Genomic DNA, 21,702 nt, shown 5'->3' on the forward strand with positions numbered 1-21,702 from the left:
AGTAATTACAACTGTAAGAGTCTTCAGTTTATTGCTTTGTCCCCGGACTTAGAGTTTGTAAACACAGATTCTGCTTTTTATAGACTTACACATCTGCACAGCTTTGACCACTAACAACCCACAGATTTTAAGATCTATGATTTTTCAGTGGAGAAAATTTGTTACCAAAGGGCATGAGTAAGCTAGCTTTGTGTTCCAACAATAATCTTCCTACAGGGGGAAAAAAAAAAAATCTTTCTGTACTATAGGGGACTGCTTTGAAATACAATTCTTCCTATTTCCAACTTGCATTCACATACCTGCTGCTTTCTGTGGCTGCCCAATGGCAACACTAATGCCTGCAACAGTCACGGGCAGTGTGGTGACTCCTGCAGATGACACAACAGCAGCTGGAACAGACACCACTGGAGGCTTTGCCAGAGCAACCTGTGCTGCTTGTGGGGCTTGGGCCTGGATCTGTCCTTGTGCTTGGAGCTGGGAAGCAGGAACACGAGTCTAAGCAGTAAGGAATGAAGATTATTGTACCAGCACAGAGAGATTTGCTGCATATAACACGTGATTATAAAGTGATAGCTGTAAATATTTCTAAATGTAATGGCTCCTGTACAGTGACACAATTCAGAGATGGTATCAACTGGTAAATGCAATGGAAAGCTGTTTATGTTACAGCTGCTCCTTCTGAACTGCCTAAGCAATGCAAAGGACACTCGTGAGTGTGAATGATCAGAGCCCAGTTCACTTAAACCAGCCAAGAAATGTTTGAGACCGTTTTTGCCCAGTCAAAGCCAACTCACCAGGCGAGCCACTTGCAGGTTGGTCACCGTAGTGCCCGTGAGGACTGCGCCAGGACGAGGGGCTGTCACAGCAGTGAGCTGTTGAGTTTGCTGCTGCTGCTGCACTTGCACTTGTGCTGTCTGCTGCTGTGCCCCTTGCTGTGTCTGCTGTGCTGCCTGCTGCTGGGGGAGCTGCAGCTTCTGCTTCTGCAACTTGATCAGCTGCTCCTGCAAAAATCACACACTTCCATTGTTTCCAACCAGTTACATTACAGGAGAAAAATGGAGACGCTTAAAAGGAGAAACATTCTGTACCAGACTAGAGCTAAGATTAAGAAACTAAAATGTAACTTTCTTACACAATGGCTTACAGTGTGTAACAGTAAGTGCTTTCCATCCTGCCCTACTCTACTATTGAAAGTGCTGTCAGACTCACTGCCTGCATGACATTTTAGTAGGATGAAATTTAAGAGAGAAATACATCTCACTCTAGCCCAAGAAAACAGGACACAACACACACTGCTAAAGAAGCTTACAGTAACAATGACAGCAACATGCCACATTACTTCATGAGCATTGCCTCACCTGTGACAATTTCCCTACAGTTTTTATTTGAGCCGGAGATTGGGCTTGTGCCTGAGCCTGGATCTGTGGGACCTGCACCTGAGCAGCCTGCTGCTGCTGTTGCCTCAGAAGCTGGAAGTGAGCAGGGGTGATGGTTTTGCCTGACAGCTGGACTGTTGGTGTAGCTATGAATAAAGAAAAGACAAAATGCTCAGAAGAAAACTTTTCAACATTCAGTTTAGTTCATTAATTTCACCTGAGAAGTTGAGCTGTTAAATGCTTATTTTTCTGCTTCAGCACACTTTGTGAATTTACTACATATAGGAACACATTATCATGAGCATGATGTAAAAGCAGAGTAGATCATAAAATACACAGGCCTTTCTTCACAATGGTTTTTAGTCAAGACAGTCAATTCTAATATTTTACTGCTAGATTGTTAATGATATTTTTAAATTGCAATGCCTACGGGCCAAGCTCTCTATTGCAACACTTCATCCAGAAATACAGGAGAAAAACGTAATCTGAGCACCAACAATAAAGCAAGTTAAAAATCATAGCCCCGTTTAACTGTGTTCCAGACTTCCAGTACTGTGGGGCTGCGGTGGTCAAACAACCTACAGGAATTCTGGGGCCCTTCATGCACTACCAGAAAAAGTCCCTAAACACAGGATCATTACCCGGTGTAACCTGGGTCACCAAAGACCTTGTCTGGGTCTGCACAGGCGTTAGGTTGGTGGTGACCACAGCTGAAGCTGTCACCGATGTCACAGCACGGACACCCTGGGTGGAGGCGATGGTCACCAGCTCGGTGGAGGCCGCCGGCGCTGCGGCCGCTCGGGGCTGGCTGTGAACCACCTGGGCAGTGGCGGTGCCTCCCGAAGTCTGCAAGAGAACACAGCCTTTACTGTTCCATTCCCGTGCTTTATACACAGCTATGGAACCTTCTAGCAATGGACTAAGCAATTTTATAAACAAACAGAAAAAATGCAAAAAGGCCCAAATCTGTCTAACACGTCCATTTGGATGCATCTTAAAATCAGTATGCGGTTAAATCTTTTTCCAACAGGCTGATTACCAAATCCTTCACTCCATTAGAGACATTTGGTTTTAGTGCCTTTCAATATTTTGCTTTATCGTCCATAGTCTTAAACCATTAACATAATAATAAAGATCATAATTAATAAAGCACTAAACAGTTACAGGCTGAAAATGTTAATGACAATACATTGCTTTTAGCAGCACTTGCCTATAAACCATTTTTAACAATATCAAGCATTTTTTTCTGATAAACGATTCCAGTGTGTTCTGATGTTTTGGTAAGAGAGAGGGGTTTGATGAAGAACCCCATGATGCACATGAAATCTGCAAGAAGCAGAATTTCTGACAACATGGAAAGCTGAAGAAGAAAACAGATATGCTGCTAAAACATGCAACCCAGATCAACCCAGGAACACAACTAGTGACAGGATCTACTCACAGTCAGCGTCCCAGGTATAACAGGTGAGGCCAGACGTTTATTGATGGGCTGGAAGGTGGCAGCAGGGACCCCAGCAACAGTGTTCACAATGACATTTCCACTCACTGTAGCTGAAAGCAAGACAGAATTAAATGGGAGATTCTGAAAGTGAAAATCCCAATGTCCCATCACCTCCAATGCCCAATTATAAAGTCTCCTTACCAGTCTGGATGCTCGTCCCCGTCACTGCTGTTTTAATGGTGCCCGCCTAATTAGAAGACAATTAAGGTAACAGTTCAGAAAAACAATAAAAGGAAACTGAGCATTGTTTACTCTACCATGCTGTTTAACACAATGCTGTATTCCAGAAGTGACAAAATAGGAAAAATGCAGTGGAACACACAGATTTCTGCAGTTGTTCATTGACTCTACAGATCACAACAACTAATGTGTGCATCAACATTCTGCCTCAGTAACGAGCAATTGTAGACCAGCCAAGTGTGTGGTAAACACAGGTCACTGGACATCCCTGTCAGCAGAAGAAGGGAGCAATATCTTACTCTGGCACACCACAGACAACCACTCACACAGGAACATCCCTGAGCACTTCATACACAGCAATGCTGGTGGGTCAGAACACATCCTCTGTGTCTTTCTGCAAAAGCTGTTGTTCTCTTGCCCTTCATCAAGCAAAGGAAAACCACCACTGCCTTCACACATCACTATGCAAACTGGCTTGGCTCTAAATACAAAAGCCTCATACCAGTCATCAGATTCATTCAAACAGACTCTAGATTAAAGGAAGATATGAAAAATTTGCACAAATTTGCAGTAAAACCACCACAGTATTTCCTGTAGGACGCATCGATTCATTTGCCTTGCAAAGGTTAACAAATCTTCGGTTTTTAAGCTCTGCGTAGTTCTTACAGCTACATTCTCTTTTATTCTCTGTATTCTGCAAGTTCTCTATAAAACACTTCTCATTGACTGTGTGAATCTATTCACTCAGACTTCACTAAAGTCTCAAGTGAAAAAGGAAAAATCATCTTTGCATGGTGTTTCTCCACCTCAGATTGCCAAGACCTGTTGCTACAATGGTGCAAACAGTCTTAATAAATCAGGAAACCAGGATATAGCATAACCAGGGAAAGAAAACAAGAAAAAAATACCTTTTATCTCACTATACTGACCTAAAATTCTCACTTTCCAGACGAAGCACGACACAAATACAGCACACACAGAAGAACTGAAGTTACTACATCAGAGGCACTGAGCTCTCCCTTTCTTACCAATACTGCTGTGTTGGCCACAGTAGTGACTGCAGTCTGCACCACTGCCTGTGGCTGCTGAACTACCTGTGCCTGTGGCTGTGGCTGTGGCTGGGCCTGCTGCACGGGGGGCTGCTGGGGGGGCTGCTGGCCCGCCTGGGGCTGCTGGGGCTGCGGGCCCGTCTGCTGCTGGGCCCTCTGCTGCTCCGCCAGCGCCTGCAAGGCAAGGAACACCTTCAGTCTTCAAGCATGGAACAAGCAAGATGTGGGTTTTTTAAAGCAAATTAAAGCAACAGACAAAACCTCTTTAATTCTGACCACAAAACCCCTTAAATTCTAACCAGAGACAGCCCACAAAGCCACCTTCACTCTCCAAGTCCACGTTACACAACCTGACTCATTTCAAACTACAAGCTTCAGTCATGGTTTTATGGCTCAGGGCATAGCACAACAAGCAACTTACCATCCACAAACAAGGATAAGTAGCTCTTTCCGAATAACATAAGAAATGAGGCTACAGAATGGTCAAGAATAAAACAAGATTTTTACATGTTTTAGTATCTTCTGCAAAAAGATGCTCCTCAGTGTTTAACGGGTTTGAGCGTTACAACAGACCCAAGGCAAGGTCCCACTTTGGGCCTTGGCTATCTAAACCCCTGTACATGAACCATGTGCAGCTGCTCATAACACCTACTGTACTGCCAAACTGCTCCCAGGAGGCAGTTTTGCTCATACCTCATCTGTTGCCTAATTTTGGAATTACTGCAGTCATTTGTGCAGCAGAGATGGGACCATACCTTCTTCTCTTTGGCAATGCGTTCTGCTCGGAGGGACGCGACTTGAATCGGAGGGAGGGGCTTATCATAGTTGATTCCACTAGAAACAGTAAGAAGACAAAACACACAATATTTAAAAATAACTGAAACCTAAAGAAAGGGGAAAAAAAGTTCACTTTTATGCAATTTATATATCCTTCAAGATGAGGAGTGCTCACCTTTCTGCAAGCACCGATGCATGCTTTGGATTCTTCTGGAAAGGATTCATGCCAAGTCTGAAATTGAGCAAAACTGTATTACTGGAGACAGAAAAACCTTAAAACCAGTATTTAATTTCACATCTTTTAGCATATAACACTACAGTTTTGGTGAAGTTTTCATGATATTCCCATCAGTACTGGAGCCTGCACACAGACAGACATTTAAGAAAGAGAGTAAATATTAAGTAAATACAGAAAAACTGCAGGAAGATACATAGAAAAGAATGTACTACTAAACAGCAGACACCAAATTGTTTACAATTCAGGCAAATGAATATAAAGTAGATTAAAAAAAAAGCCCGAGTGCTGTTCTGCTCTTAATGACAAAGAGCAAATTCCTGCAGTGAGACCCAAATGCACAAAATACAGAGGTGTTTGCAATAACACAACACACAGAGAGAGATCAAGAACAGAGAAACAGAGTGTGGAATAATTCTGGGTTTTGAGAGCCATTCAGAACACAGTTTCCAGGAGATCCGTGGTGACAGGGAGATCAAACGATCCCAGGTAAACTTACAGAGGTTTGATAGGTGGACTTCTTTTCCCTGCAATCATTTTCATCATCTCAAAATGATTAGTATAAAGCTGTGTGTGGGTTGCACCCTCATCTTGAGCATAGATCTGATTGGTACGAAGCGGGCGACTGTTTTTAGTCTAAAAAAAGAAAACAAACCAACTTTCAATTGCAAACACACCCAAAAGGGCATTTTGTCTATGTTTAAACACAAGGCGCGCTCGTAGATTATTTAAAAACATACTCCAACATATCTATCACAGACTGGTTCCTGCCTCGTGTCACTGATAACTTACTGTCACACAAAACTCTATGGGAAATATATAAAGAAAGAGCAAAATAAGGAGCAGTTCTCACGGTCACACTGGCATCAGCACTTGGGGACGTACAAAATGGCAAACTCTAATTTGAAAAAGAATCTTTGCTTTAGTTTAGATTTTGCAAGTTTAATTCAGTACCCAAACCAAGAGCCCATTAGTTTACAGTTATGCGTAGCGCACACGTAAGATAATAAAACCATCACTGCACTGCTCTCCCAACAAAGCTAGGTTAACATCCACACACCATGCCACTCTAACATTTGGCTTCTCCTAAGCAGAAACTGCCAGTCAGGGGCAAACCTCCTTAGCAGTCAGAGAATGGGACTACAGCCAGAAGGTCTGGATTCTCCACCCAACTCTGTCACTAAATTGCTGTGTGGTTTGGAAGAAGGCGTTCACAGTCATGGAATTTGTTTTTGTTTCTGTAGCATCCTATCATCCTCATTTACTAAAAGGTGTTTCAGGCATCAATTTCACTATATATTTGTAATCCACTTAGACTCTAGCATGAAGTTCATTCTTACAGATCTTATGTACCATCAGGATAAGATACATGGTGGTTGTTTGGTGGAAAAATGCCAACTACAGTTTAAGTGAAATCACAAACTTCTTGCATGATCTAAAATTTATCTATCAAATCCAAAAGCTGAAGTCTGGTGTCAATCCACTGTATCAACAAAGAAAGGAAAAATAAATTTGGAATTTTAATTGATGTTTCAGAACTCAAGTAACACTCAACATGGATCTCATATGAATTATCTGCCCACCTCCATTGCTGCTAAATACCACAGTGTCTAGATTTGATTTTGAAAGAATACCAATGCACACCTTATAAATACTTTTTGTCTTCTTTTTAGGATTAGCTTCGTACATTAGCTGTAAAATAAGAAGGAAAGTTAGATGATCTTTTGTGGAAGATTTTGTTCAGGTGCTTTTTCTTTTCAAAGAAATCACATAAAATAAGTGGAAATCCTGATGAGAATAATTTAAAAAGTCTTTTAAAAGTTATTTATTTACACTGTTGAAACGTTTAACAAAAAACAAGTGTTTATGGAGATAAGGAAAAAAAACTCTACAACTTAAGGTAAAAACAAGACGCATCATTCTACATGAACTCACCTTTCCTTCTTCCCTTGGGATTATGACATTCTCATATCTGTTGCGGCACTGCTTGGGCGAGCGATAGACTCTGCTGCAGGAGTTAACAACGTCACTAACCAGGTCCCAGTTGGGAGTGTGTGCTGGTGACACAACAGCAAGGTTTAAAGGAAGCTCCAGCAGCTGCTTCACTGCCTGCAACAGAGAAAGGTACAAAAGCTTCAGGTGACAAATCGTTGCCATCTTCCGAACCTTCCCTTACCTGCATGTGCCCACACACCATTACTACAGTAGGACAGCTCAGGGCTAAGGCTCTGTGTTCACCTACAGTCACAGAGAATAAACAAGCAGAAGGTGCCATTATGCAGATTGATGTGCAGGGAAACACTTGGAGATTGGTATGAGAGGGACAGAGAGCTGCTATTCAAGTGCTGCTCTCCTCTCAAAGGTGGGAAGAACCTTAGCTGCATTATCCAGTGTCTAGCCAGCACAACTACTCTGAGTAATAGTAAGTGGTTTCTAAAACAACAGTTGGACTTAATCGTACATCTTGTAGTTTAGCCTTTAATTTCTCCTTAGAGGAGCACAAATGACAGGCAATCTGTTCCAAGTTATGTCATCAAAATGCCACTATGAATTAGAAATAACCTTGAAGAGATAAAGTGCAGGAATAAAAACACAATGACAGCAGAAGCTGCAGCTATCATCTGACCTGCAGAAGTGCCCAGTCTTCGCTGATCAACCACTCTGGATTATCCTGTCCAGCTTCAGTGGCTGGTTTGACAAGAGTTGGCAAAGGCTTTGCAAACTGTGTCTGTTGTTTCAACAAGATGTTCTTCTTTTGCTCTTTGCCCTCTCGGCGCATTTTCAACATTCCTGGGGTTGCTCGATCAAAGAGAGAACGAGGTGGGATAACTGTCTCCCCATGACGTTGCTTCTTCTTTCTACCTGCTGCCAAGACAAAAAATAAAGCATTATTGGTGGACAGATACTACCATTCTTTGATTCCTCAGCTGCAAAATGCTCCTGCGCTTACAGAGTACTCCCCCCTGCCTCTGAAAAGCACGGTCAGGAACTACACAGAGCCTGTTATAAAGTAAGACCAGTCCTGTCCTAACTCACAAAATGGAACGCCTGTTTTCTAAAACTGTCCTTTTAAGAACACTTTTATGTCTAAAAAGAAGACACACCCTAAGAAGTGGGCCTTGCAGCAACTCCACTGCTTCAAGGCCATGGTGAGACAAAAATTTTCATCTCTTCAAATCTGCCAATCCCATCTTTACTGGACCAGACATGTAGAAGGTATGAAAACCTCCAATTTTTTTAAACTATCAGCAATAAATCTCAGAACAGTTTTGAAGAAACACTCACCAGACGGATCTGTTTTGTGTCGTTTACGCTCCTTCCTGACGTACACTGGAGGCAATTTAGACTCTGGAATAGGGGTGGTATCGTACATCAGGCACATAACAGAATCTATGTAGATATCATTGTCATCCTGAGGTGGAGTAGGAGGAGTCCAGAGCTGCACAGAACAAAATTTGTGATTACTGCAACGTTAACTCTCCACTGATCTTTATTTTAGGTTTCATAAAATAAAAAGCCTGTTTAGGCTGCCTGGTGCTACTTTTACTTACTGGCATAATTTCAGTTTGTCCATCTGGACCTTCATAGACATACTCCTACACAGCAAAAAGAGAACACAATTCAAATGATCCAGCTGAAGTCTGAAAGGAACAGGTATTCTCAGAGTAACTGTTAAGAAATACACTGTTAAGAAAAACAAGACTAATCAGCAATTACTTTGTTGTACGCATCCTCCCGAGTGTAGGTTAGAAGTTCCTCTTCATCCTCCCAAAGCATTTTTTGCTCTCTTTCCTTTAACTCCTTCATATGCTGGACTTCCCAGGCTTTCTTTGCAGTTTTCAGTTCCATCTAGATGAAAGTCAGACTCCTTAGAAACTTTACACAGTAACATATAAATGCCTTGAACTTTGTCATTTTCAGGCACGGGAATCTTATAGCAATTTCTTAACAGATACTTTCACAATCATTTAGAAGATATTTCTTGGCCTTTGTTGAGGGTTTTTAAACCATCAATATAAAGCAATCCAAGAATTTCAGTTAAACTGATGCCTTTTCCTGGTCTTAAAATCAAGAGTCAAACATGGTTAGAAGGGAAAAAGGGATTTTACCTTGGTATTTATTTTAAGGATCTTTAGGTGCACACGTCCAGGTCAAATGCACCTCTATGCACACCACAATGCACAACCCCCAAATGATCTGGTATAACATTATAGGTTTTACTAATTAGCATATGTATCAAAAATTCCCCAATGAGAGCCTTGAATGAGCCCCCCTCCCCAAGGAACCTTCTTCCCCTGGATGGTTCTATCTTGGTTTACAGAATGTGTTCTGGAGAGGACCTTAGGGTCTGGGGCACACTAACCCTTAACTACAAAGCTTCTAAAATGTTTAGTCCCCTAGCTGAACAAACAAGTCCAAGGATGTAGGCAAAAAGCACTAAGAATACAGAAGTTGTAAAAAGGTATAACAGGGGTATAAAAGAAAAGGCAAAAAATCTTCATGGCATAAAAACAATGAAGACAACCAGAACACAAGCTCACCGAAATTAATGAAATTTTTTCCCTCGCTATCAATGGAGTACAACAAATATTTGCTGAGCTGGGCTGAAAGTAATTCCCATTTTATAAAAAAAGAAATTAAGAACTGACACCTGCTTAAACCAGAGAATCCCAAAATAATAAGCTCTCTGTAAGACATTATGCTGTTCACAAGGTATAGCAAGAAAAGATCACAGAAGTGCCTACAATATATTCCACATCACTGGAGAAACTTCCATTTCATATTGAAAATATAATAAAAGTTGTTCTGTGACAGAATAACATGGAAAAGAAAGATTTGTTTTACCTCACTCAACCGTGGCTCATTGTCATCAAATGAACCGTGGAAGAGCTCCAGATAATTCAAAGCATACTTCTCAATTGGAGTCAGCTGAGGGCAGTATCAAAGTGAAAAAAGGTTACTTTAAGAATAATAAAACAAGTGTTACATGAAGTATCAAAGCTGTCCTTAAGACTCATCTTAACATCTTAAATCAGGGGGAGATCTCCTGTCCATTTAATGGAACAGACAACAAAGTTGCTTTAACTGCAAAGAAATTGAAACATTTGAACTAAACATTACTTTTTAGCCAGATATTCAAGGAAAGATGTGGTACCTGATCCACGACAGCAACTAGCTCCTGCAGCTGTGAGGGCTCTTCATTGTATTTTGTCTCGCAGAGCTCTGAGATTAAAGGTTCAATGCTTGACTCAGATCCTATTTCTTGAATGTGATCATTTGACTCCTCATCCTCTCGTTCAATGCTGTTGAGGGCCTTTCAGAAAGATACATTTTAAAAATAATTAAGAATTCAAAAATATGGAAAGAAACTCCATAAGGAGTTCACTGAAATGCCACACAAATGTCTGGACTAAGACTCTGCTGCAGCAAGAGAAATAGTCCCAGAAAGTATCAGCTTTGGGCTTTTGGGCTCTGACAAAAGAGCATAAAACTATCAGAAAAAGAGACAGAATTTACCCAAATAAAACAAGATCAGTCAGTTGTTTAATACTAACGTTGCACAGCTGTATTTTTAATGTATGTGTTAATCATTACCTCTATGAATGGTCTTGCAACTTTAGGTGAAATATTTTCTGCTGGAGACGGCTCTTGAGAAAGTACCACAAATTCTTCTGCTTTCACTCTAAATCCAGAATCCTCCATAGGAGAATGAACCTCAAACAATTCCTGAATTGTTTGCTTGTTAAATAGAAGGAAAAAAGAGAAATACATTCAGTTACTGGGAGCATTCTACTTTTTTTCTATATTGGGAGTGCCAGCTGGGATGGTCTGGCTTCACCAGTGGAGTCACTGCCTCGTGCGTCTTCAGAGCAGCAATTGAGAGCCTCTCTCTCTAAATACACAAACTTCTTATTTCACATTTTTAAAGCTATTGAGACCTTCATCCTTGCAAACACTGCAAAATTTTGCAGCAGGGTGAAGAAATCACAATATCTTAAGTCATGGGTGATATCTGTGCATCACTATGCAAATAACAGAACAAAACAGATGGATGGTATTTTAGAGAATGTGGCCCCAACACTGAGAGTTCAAGCAATCATGAAATCCAATATGTTTCCTTATTAATTCTAGCCCAGACAGACTTCTACTAAACTGCTTCTAAACACTCCAACACAGATGCTTGAATTTATTAAACATTGAGACATGAATGTTTCAATGCATTCTGAATATTAACTTACCTGTGTTAAAAAGGCCATTGAATAGTCATTTCCCTGAGCAGCTACTTCTCTGATCAAGTCCTTTGTGCCATTTTTCAAAAGTTTCTCTTCTACAGAATTACCACTGACAAGCCTAAAAAAAACGAAAAAAAAAGAGAAATCTGGTAAGTCATTTCCAAAACAGCTTTCAGAAACAAAAAGATAAATTGTCCGTAGAGAATAACACTATACTCTTAAAATGTGATAATTTCTGGGAGTTTTTTTAGTTATGGTGCAGGCCCAGAAAAACAACACACTACCACCGCTACTGTAGGGCTTTCTTTTAATAATTTATGTTAATTAAAAAAAAAATCAACAACATAAAGGAAAAGTTATAAAATTCCATGTAGGCTAACAGACAAAACCCATGCAGGTATGATTCATTCATTACACTTGGTGTTAAACCCCCCCCACTTTTTCACAGGATATCCTGGCAAATTTTTTTTATTGAAGGGAGGTGATTTTCAGCACTGTTTCCACTTTATTCCAGGTCATACAGGGCAGCACTGTCTGAAATAACCTTACATTAAAACATGTTAAAGAGCAGACACTGACTGTCACCATCACCTGTATATATGGATATCTTTACATCTCCCAATTCTGTCACACCATTCCTGAGCTTTTGCATCCATCACTGGGTTCAGATCATTGTCATAGAACACAACAGTGTCTGCCTCGACAAGATTGACTCCCGTGGAACGGCTGTGAGAGGAAAGGATGGCACAGAAAATGCGCTTGTCTCTGTTGAAAATTTTCATCAGCTCCTACATGAACAGAATAAAGCAAGGACTAAATAAACCACACACCAAAATAAAATGCCAAACCAAATTCACCACAGCCTAATAAAAAAACCCAGATAAAAACAAGTCAAGTGTTTCAAACTGAGTACAAAACAAGGCAAATTTCCTTTCCCTGTTGTAGTGTATAAAAGCCTTGGCAGCACATACTGCTATACCAGTGGGCAGCTGGTAGGGCACACTTACCTGCCGTTGTTCCTGGTTGGCATATTCATCAATCCTCACAAATGTGAGGAAATGGAAATTCAGGAACAACTCCAGTATGTCCAGCATCAGAATCATCTGTGACAAAATCAGCACACGGCGCCCTTCAGATTTCAACTTCTGAAGCAAGACAGCAAGAGCTTCTAATTTTCCTGTAATTCAAACAGAAAAACCAATAAAGAGTTTTATACAGAAATTCCATTCATGTGACACAGGAAATTACAGAAATATTGTCAGCAAATGTCCTTTACCTGAGTCATACTGCACCAGCCGGAGGTCAGGGAACTGCAGCAAGTGAGGAGTTGTCAGCTGTTGCAACTGATGCAAGTGTGGAGCTGCCTTCTGCCTTAGGCTTTGCTTAAGGAGTTTCAGTCTGTGACTGTATGAAGGGGGAGGATTTGCTACATACAAACATGGGGGAGCAGCAACTGCAGCTGGCAACACAAAGAGAGCCCTGTGAAAAGCATCAAAACAAGGAATTCCAATTTAAAAGCAACACATAAATTGATTATCAATAATCATAGGCATAGCAATAAAAGTCAGTCTTGGCTACAAAACTAGCTTCTCTCTGTATCTCTGGGTCTTAACTCTTGTTAGCTGGGTCCAAGAGGTACCTATTCAAGTAAATCCAAAGCATAAAAATGTAAGCCTAAGTATGGTCAGCTGAATTTGGGCTTGAAATTAGGAAAGAGACCCTGAAAACACTTCTTATAAAGACGAAAAGGAAACAGAAGTGGCTTCTTTTTTACTTTCATGCTGCATGTCGTTTACTGCTAAATAAACCAGTCTAAACCAAATAAGCTCATCAAGAGAAACTTAAGCCTTTTTGAAAGGTGTTCTAGAAATAACCAGATGCTAGGCAGAGTCACACATTACCTGTTAACAAGATCCTTTACAGACTCCTGTTGCTGAACCAAACCCAGGATCATTTCCCGCAAGGGGTTACTTGGGCCTCCAGAGGCACTTGAGGAAAGGCAGCAGTTGACAAAGCCAGCCCACCTCCAGCTGTTGCCTTCACTGGAAGGCAGCTGGGAGGCCTTCCTGTCTCCAGCCAGAGAGCAAACACTCAGCACGTCCCGGCCGTACATCGGGGCCCGCCAGCAGCGGCGCTCGTTGCCGGAGAAGATCCTGTCCAGGCGCTCCTTCAAGAGCCGGTTCTTCTCCTCGTATGTCTCCTTTGCCAAGAAAAGGTGAATAAAAACCACATTTGCTGCTCATCACAATAAATGAGGAGTTCGAGGTTCTTTAGAATGGAACTATCAGGATCAGAGTATAGATCCTCAAGTAGAACTGCTACTTAGGCCAATTACTAAAGGCGTAAATTTCAGATAAAATCTAAAGACTACAGCTGAATTCAATTCAGATTGAAGAGTCAATTCTACCTTAGTTTAGTATCTTCTTGCTTTTTAAAACTACATTTTCATAGCTTTTGATATATTCTTGATGTTTCCCTATGCTTTGTAAGTTGCTTGAGTATCTTTTCTAAAAACTTGTTAAGATTAGAAATCTATAGAAATTTGCCCAATTTGCCATTGTGTTCAAAACACAAAAAAGAACTTATGATTTCTTTATTTATGCATCACTACACAATTAAAATATGTAACAGTTACAAGAACCTGTCTATCACAGCACAAGAAAGCTGTCAGCTGCTTTTATACACCAGAATTTATTTTATCTATGGATAAATGCATCAGCTCTGTCAACCTGAAACATGGACAGAAGTTGGGCTATTTACCTCTTCTGTAATCATCAAAGTTTTTAATTGATTCCAGCTTTGCAAATTATAGCTTCCAACTATGACGTGGACTTACAATTGATTCGGAAAGGTTGTGCTCTCACAAGAAAATAAAAATTGAGTACCTGTGACTGTCCATGCAAAGGTGCTGGTTTTAACACTGCTCCCATGTCACCAGATGGCAAGTTAGTCACTGTAGCTCTACCTGGAATACAAACTGAGGATAAACCTTGTGTTTATATATTTATTCTTCTGAAAATTGCTCTCATTTATTATTTTCAATAAGTAGACATTTCATAGCTGTAACACATCACTGTTGCAGACAAATTTTTAGTCTGAATGTCCATTAGGTATTGTAAATTTGTACTTTGTTATACACCACATCTCTGACAGATATTTACACTAACTGTTCTCACAAAAATCCAAGATAGATCAAAGGAATTTTACTTTGCTTTGTACAAAGCAAAGTGCTGTGCTGCATTTGTACTTTATTCAAAATTCCATGTACAGTGCAATACATGTTAACATTTAGAAAATGTTAATATGAGCACAACAGAAAATAGAAAACGTTCCAATTCAGGAAAAGATTGTTTTAACTTATCTTATGCAAATCATCTCAGATTTTTCAGAAAACACATCAATTCAGTGTTATCTACAAATTGGTGAAATCATATGATGGAATCTCAGTAGCATTCTTGTGAATTCAACTGTTAGCAGGTATTTTCCCAGACAGTTAACTACACTGTAAGAACATCACACCATTTTGAAGGAATGGTTTATATCCCAAGAAAATTACAGCAGATGGCCATTTTCAGGGAATGAACTCCAAGTGTTATATTTACCTTCATTTAATAATCTGCTGTTTTGTTGTAAATGCATTAATTTTTCTATTATTTTTGATCAATATCTTGGTTGTGTTTTTAAGCAAGGAACTGACCACATTTACAGCAAGGCACCAAATACCCAAGCAACATTCACAGAGAGAAATGGAAAACTGTAGCTTGATCAGCTGGAGAAGTGAAAGAAATTAGATAAAATCAGAGTGGGAAAATGGAGAGCATTACTGGACATTCTCTGCCAGTATAAAAAATAATCACCCTTGATTTTTCCTTGCAAAAATTAACGAAGTATTTCAAATTTACTTCTTCCCACAAAAATTTGACCAAAGGCGAAACTAGCAAAAAATCCCCCTATAATTAAGTTACATGCTCTCCCAAGTTTGTACTAAAAATTTTCTTAAAATTTTAGCACACATTGAGTACAAACTGGAAGAATTTGCCTCATAGTTTACCCACTTCTGAACTCAAGTTACAGAATTCTGAGTTATATATGAATGTGATTTTAGCAATTGAATATTTAGACAGAGACATTTCTTCAGGCTGGAAAACCCACCTTGCTGTGCGACTGCAGTGGAAGTTGGGACACCTGCCTGGTGCTGGTTTCCTAAAGCATTCAGGGCGTTCTGCACAGTTCCTGCTTGGGAAACCGTCTGCATGACCACGGGGCCCTGAGGCCTCAGGTACTGCTGCCCAGGGGCTGACACAATCTGAAGGACACTTCCTGCAGTGGAGGATTTTAAACCACATTAGGGTGGAGAGAGTGGGAAAGAATTCATGTTTTCTAGCAGAATCTATTACCATTGCAAACAGATCATTACTACTTCAAACTACGTTAAAGTTTACCAGACACGTTCATTACACCAATCTGCTAAAAAGGAGGGAAACACCCAAGTACTCACAGCTGAAGAGGAGTTTCATGTCATAGGGGTATCATTCTAATCTAGGTATTTATACAGAATTTGGACAAAATCCAATCAAACAAAAAATCTTCACTTAACAGTCCCTCTATTTATGTTGTTGGCCACAGAGAATCAAGATATGCAGATTCTCCTAAATTTGGCAATACACACCACCAGCAAGGAAGATTTGAGAACAAAATATATTGTTGGTAGAGCATTCAGCTCAGGGCAACAGTTGGGTCAAAATTCAGAAGCACGCCAAACTTTAAGTATTATTTACACAATTTCAGAACAAACCAAGAATGTTCTCAGTTTTGTCTGTTTCTGCTCAGCAGGGAGTTCATATCAAATAATGCCTCACCTTACTTTAGCTGTACTGCATGGGTGTGAAAACAGATCAAATAGTAACATTTTTGAAATACAATACAGAAAAAGGAAGTAACCATGTCTTTCATTTGATAGGCATTTATCTTTCAAACCAGAGCTACCTTGACACCCCTGTCTCACGCAGAAAATAGGAAGAGCAGGGCAGTATAACCACTGGAGCTGGAATAATCTCCACAACATACAGCAACAAGGAACGTGGTGCCCATATCAAAACATGAGCATTCTGAATAATGGCAAACTGCCTGTGTTGAAATAAGTACCTTGTAGCTGCAGGGGCTGCCCTGCAGTGAGCTGGCGGAGTTGACTGTGTGATAAAGTGAACTTGTTCCCTTGGAACTGCAAAGTCACTGGGGTCTCTGGCTGAGCGATCCTGCCTTGTGCTCCTGCTATAGAAGCCAGCTGGGCTATTTTTACTACCTCACCACCTGTTAAGGAGGGAAACAGGCATTAAAAAAAAAATCAAAGTGGTAGGCAAGTTTTTCAGTATTCACAATTCTACATTTTGGTTAGTAAACTGGTGCTGAAGCGCCTTCCATGCATAATTATACTTAGTGCATCAAAAGTGTCATATAAAAGTTAAGCAGGTATTGCTTTCTATATTTGTTGGACAAACTGGAAAGAAGCTGATTGTTTAAAGGGTAAGAACATCAACATTTTAGAAATTACCACTTTCATTAGCAAAAAAGTTAAGAGCTACCTGAAAACTCATGTGACACTTTGTAACAGAACAAGTATAGACATTAAAGTGATTTTCACTGCCTTTTCAAGAGCATGAAGGAAGCTTCAAGGAAGAAATTAAAATATTTGTATGTGTGGCACAGTCAATACACATCTGAAATTTGCTGATGAAACATGATTTATATCAAGCAATCTGCATTTAGACAAACCAAAAAGCTTCAAAGTGGCAAGCACCAAGCTTTTTGTGATTTAAATGCAGAAAGGTTAGAGGCATTTCAGCATTAAGTTTTACGATACTGAAAAAATATTGGTCAAAATTCAGCTTTTGTAAAGGCAGTGCATTACCCCAGAGATAAAATTAATACATCAGTGCTCAGTACTCTCTACACATGCTAATAGGCAGTGCACATACAACCTTAAAGCAAAGCCTCATCGCTTTTCTCTGCCTAACAGTGGCGACACTCCTCTCTGCCAGAGAGGCCTTTAGCAGATGGATTAGTGTTTAACATGAAAGGAATAATTAGGAGAGAGCTAAAACATTTGGTCTGAAGGAAGTCTTGCCAGCAGAAGAAACATGCAGAAATAGGAGATTAAGTTGACACCGCTAATGTATGTCCACAGCAATTCTATTGTTTCTTATCCAATTTTCGATTTTCCTTGGTCATAAGCAACATACTGAGCAAGGCTAATCAGAAGAGTGAAAAAAAAACAACGATTCTGTACACATTTTAGGGTGCCTAGTAACTTAACCTCATTGTAGTACAAAGGTGGGAGAAACCTTGAAAGGGGAGGCCACTTACTAGGCAACCGTGCCTGGGCCTGAGAGGTCAGTACGAGCCTCTGAGGCAGCACACTCTGTTGGATGGTGTGCGGGGGGGGCTGTGGCTGTGGCTGGGGCTGGCCCGGCTGCGGGGCCGGCGCAGAGGTCTGGCCCCGCGGTTTCACAGGGTTGGCTGCGCTAGTTGCTGTGGTGAAGGTCACTGCGGGCTGGTGTCTTGGAGCACTGGTGGAAGCCTGAGTTGTCTGAAACTGTGCTGCTGCAGCTGCAATCAATAAGGGTTGTTTGTGCAAGCTGTTAGAGGTTTTAACTCCGCTCTTTTAAACAACCTGCATTAAAAAGAAACCTTCCAACAGGATAATCAAATGGCTACAAGAACGGCTTTGTCCTTACAGACTGGGATTGCTAGCCACACCTCTTACTCCATCCTATTTTTACAACATTATCTACTTGGAAAGCATTGTTTAAAGGCTAAATAAATACAGAGAAGCACTGTACAATCCCATCTTTGACAGAACATTACACGTCTTCAGGATTTAAATACCAACTGTGGCATATTTACTCCATATGCTAACAGGTTACACAAAGTTTAGTTTTGCATTACACTGGCAGATCATACTGTAGAAACTAGTGGGGAATTTTACTGGCAATTAGTCTGTTGGTATTTTTAAGCCATTAGTATTCTAGACCATTAAGCTAGAGGGAAAAGGAGTGCTATTAAACAGACTAATTTGTATCTGTCTATGCAGAGGTGCAGGTGACCAAGGTGGCACTGAGTCCCTTACCTTGATTTGAAGACACCGTAGCTATGGGGGACCTGCCTCGCACTTGTCCCTGCTGAGTCACCGTCGCCGTGGTCACCGTTCGTTGGACTTGAGTGCTTGGGAAAACTACAGTCCTGCCCTCGGGCTTCTGACCATACTGAACGGGCTGGAACAACCTGACAAGAACAGGAAAAGTCAAAGGCTATAGGAAGATCATAGCTTGGCCTTTAGAAACAACCTCTGTCACCCGAGGAACATATAAACTGATCATGTCAGATGCTAATCTCTTTCTTGCAGATGGCTGAAGCTGGCAAGACTCATCACTTCACAAACTTCCTGAGTAAACATTGTAGAAAATGATTTTGCTAAATCCAAGAAAGAAAACTTTCATTGCCATACACCCAGTTTAATGCAGGATGCTTCACGATTACAGCAAACACCTTAAAGAGGCTAGGTCAGTATCTGGAAAAAGATACTGAAGATATCTGAAAAAAAGGGCTCCCATATAATCTCCAGAGAGACATCAATATGCTGCAGGTCATCAGGCAGCTCTCTTGCATTAGATAAACAGTTCCACATTACTTTGAGAACACTACTTCACTAGGAGAGAAATACTTTGAAAAAATTTACTGCTATAAAACTTCGTATGTCTCTTACATAACAGTGAGACCACAGCTGACACTGTAGGCCCAACTAAGTCTTGAATTATCCTCATGTTAATTTTGCAAAACAACACTCCATTGCCATAAACAAGATCCAAGAACAAAGCTCATCTGCTGGTGCAGTAAGGACTATGGGAAATCCATTAACAAACTTCAAATGGAACTCCATGCCTCAAAAAACAAAAATTCTTGTTTTCAGAGGTAAACAAGAAAGCAAGAGAATAATTAAATGCAAAGGTAAGCCTGAGCTTTTGTGTAAATCACATTAGCAGAGATGCAGAGAGAACTCAGTAAAGATTGCAAGAGAACCACGTTTTGCTGCTGTAATTCTAGCTAAGGAGTGCAGGTGCACATACCTGCTTGGTTTGAGCTTCACTGGGTTGGGCCTCGCCGGTGGTGGAGGGGAGCTGTAGATTTCTTCAATCAACTTTCTAGTAACTTTTTGTTTTGGCAACATTTGTGCTTCATAATGAGTCATTTTGTCTTCCATTCCAATGAGATCAAAAAGAGACAGGTCCGATTCCTAGGGATTTCAGAAAATTAAGTTTGTTTTATGTGATGACCCAAACAGTTAAGTCCTCTTTATGTTCAATGTTGAATTAAATTGATATATATTTACTTTTTAACTTGAAATAGTTTAAGAAATAAACTATTAATTATTAGTCAAAACTGTCTAGAAAAGTTGGAAATAAATCTTAAACTGACAGTCCCATTTTAAGCATTAGAAGAAAAAGAGCTGACATCACTAGCCACTTATGGAAATCAAAGCAAGGCACACTTAACAATTCTTCATATATCGTAGTTTCCAAACAATTAAATAGAACTATTTGAAGGTTAACTATCAAGCTTAAATGCCAAATTGTAATTTAGGAGTAGAAAAATATAAAGGATGGAAATAAAATGAAACAAAAACTTCAGCTGCTCCATTACTCATACTCCTTTTAATTATATTTTTTAATCATCTCAAGGAGTGCGATCGCTTGTTTAACAATAACAGAAATAATGGTACTTCAAATGGATTGACAGAAGGGTACTAATTAGTCACTGTAACAGAATGTTCACTCTTAGGTGAAAAAGAGTAAATCTTGCTTTCCTTCAGCTACTGAAAGCAAAAAGAAAATTGCAGAATGCCATAAATAAGCACAGCGCTACCCAGAGTGACTTCAGTGTTGGAAAATTCCTGAAAACATGAGCATGATGAAAGCAAAGCTAATTTCCCTTTGACCAAGTAGTTCATGAAAAATTACTGTTTACAAACCACTTGAAAAGTTCAAACCACTATGACAAAAAAAAGAAAGAGATGCAGCAAGAACACACTTGGTAGGCACAGTTATGGAAGAGGGAATTCCTTCTATTTATAAACTTCAGGTAGACTTACGACATGTAAGAAAACCATAGTAAGTACTGAAATTCTGTCAGGGCACTAAGAGAGGAAAAAAACATTTTCTACCAACCTTCCAAATATCCCTTTCCAGGGCTCGCAGCACCAGAGAGGCTGTTCTGTATTCCAGTGTTTCTGATACGTAAGAGGAGCTTGAAAGCCGGGGGTTTATCAGATCAGGGTGGTTACAAATCCGCTGCAGCTGCATCAGGACGTGCAGGACACTGATGAAGTGTCCACTTTTGAGGGCTTCCTGGGTTCTACCAAATAAATTATACAGAAAGAAGCTGATTTATGTGCAGCTTATATGGAAATGTCCCTAAATCAGCAAGGTGAGAATGAGCAATGCAGTATGTTATGCAAAAGTCTTAAAACAAGTTTAGATTTCACCAAGGGCTTCTGCAGTATTTTAAGCAGCACTGTACCAAAAGTAAATTTGGAAAAGTGGAACTTAAAGACCCAGGTCTGCCTTACAATCAAATACAGCCTATCCAGCTCCCTTGTCCTCTCCCTCCTTTGTTTCTGTTTCACCCCTGCACCTGTCAATTACCACTGACAGAGGGATGGTGAGGAAAAACTCTGGGTTTTAAAAAAATGAAGAACTACTCATTAGAGACAAATGTTAAAACAGTGCAGCAGCAGACCTGACCATCATAACTCAATTCTTAGGTTCCAGAGGTAAATGCATGTTTTCCACAAGGCCACAGCATCACCTGCTGTAATTCTAGTCTATAAGGCAATCACATTCTATTCATGGGCCATAATGGAAAATTTCAGAGAAACACTAAAACACTTCCCACCATGACAATCATTTATTTACTTGCCTAAGCACTAAAAGTGACAGCATTTTACATTTACTGTTTTAAGCCCTTACCCTGGTTGTAATATGACATCCTCATACATGGCTTTTTGTCGACTAGACAGACGGCACTTCAGCACGTGCTCGTATTTCTTTGTGAGCTGCTTTTCAACATCTCTCTTTGATCTCCGCAAAATAAACGGTTGAATCATCTGAAACGTTTCAGAATTGAGAGGAAAAGAATTCTCACTTCAAAGAGTTTACAACAGGAAGCTAAACCTATTCACACCGAACAGATTTGATGTGATAAACTGCATATGCTATATATAATCATACTGCTATGCACACAGTTGTATAGACATTAATTTGTTCTTTAATTTCTGCATATCATGCTTCAAAATCTG

General features: G+C 40.2%; 1 protein-coding gene across 2 annotated transcripts in view; it reads right to left on the minus strand.

Annotated features, from left to right (window-relative positions):
* The window catches only part of EP400 (E1A binding protein p400), a 47,831-nt gene that overhangs the window by 5,851 nt on the left and 20,278 nt on the right, over positions 1–21,702 (minus strand). Inside the window, exons 19-50 of one of the 2 annotated variants that reach the window (XM_048322401.1) lie at positions 21,374–21,510; positions 20,573–20,759; positions 19,475–19,641; positions 18,478–18,632; positions 17,715–17,957; positions 16,497–16,661; positions 15,504–15,671; positions 14,237–14,328; positions 13,253–13,551; positions 12,628–12,830; positions 12,359–12,528; positions 11,943–12,139; positions 11,358–11,469; positions 10,714–10,857; positions 10,274–10,432; positions 9,964–10,047; positions 8,836–8,967; positions 8,670–8,714; positions 8,404–8,557; positions 7,745–7,983; positions 7,054–7,227; positions 6,763–6,810; positions 5,618–5,754; positions 5,059–5,115; positions 4,862–4,940; positions 4,086–4,280; positions 3,019–3,064; positions 2,818–2,927; positions 2,018–2,222; positions 1,359–1,522; positions 795–1,001; positions 300–495 (exon numbers count right to left, since the gene is read on the minus strand). In XM_048322401.1, the coding sequence (XP_048178358.1) occupies positions 300–495; positions 795–1,001; positions 1,359–1,522; positions 2,018–2,222; positions 2,818–2,927; positions 3,019–3,064; positions 4,086–4,280; positions 4,862–4,940; positions 5,059–5,115; positions 5,618–5,754; positions 6,763–6,810; positions 7,054–7,227; positions 7,745–7,983; positions 8,404–8,557; positions 8,670–8,714; positions 8,836–8,967; positions 9,964–10,047; positions 10,274–10,432; positions 10,714–10,857; positions 11,358–11,469; positions 11,943–12,139; positions 12,359–12,528; positions 12,628–12,830; positions 13,253–13,551; positions 14,237–14,328; positions 15,504–15,671; positions 16,497–16,661; positions 17,715–17,957; positions 18,478–18,632; positions 19,475–19,641; positions 20,573–20,759; positions 21,374–21,510 (4,870 nt within the window). The remainder of the gene's footprint in view (positions 1–299; positions 496–794; positions 1,002–1,358; positions 1,523–2,017; positions 2,223–2,817; positions 2,928–3,018; positions 3,065–4,085; positions 4,281–4,861; positions 4,941–5,058; positions 5,116–5,617; positions 5,755–6,762; positions 6,811–7,053; positions 7,228–7,744; positions 7,984–8,403; positions 8,558–8,669; positions 8,715–8,835; positions 8,968–9,963; positions 10,048–10,273; positions 10,433–10,713; positions 10,858–11,357; positions 11,470–11,942; positions 12,140–12,358; positions 12,529–12,627; positions 12,831–13,252; positions 13,552–14,236; positions 14,329–15,503; positions 15,672–16,496; positions 16,662–17,714; positions 17,958–18,477; positions 18,633–19,474; positions 19,642–20,572; positions 20,760–21,373; positions 21,511–21,702) is intronic. The other variant, XM_048322400.1, reaches the window with a different exon arrangement.

This window comes from Corvus hawaiiensis, chromosome 18 (assembly GCF_020740725.1).
Source record: "Corvus hawaiiensis isolate bCorHaw1 chromosome 18, bCorHaw1.pri.cur, whole genome shotgun sequence".
NCBI lineage: Eukaryota > Metazoa > Chordata > Aves > Passeriformes > Corvidae > Corvus > Corvus hawaiiensis.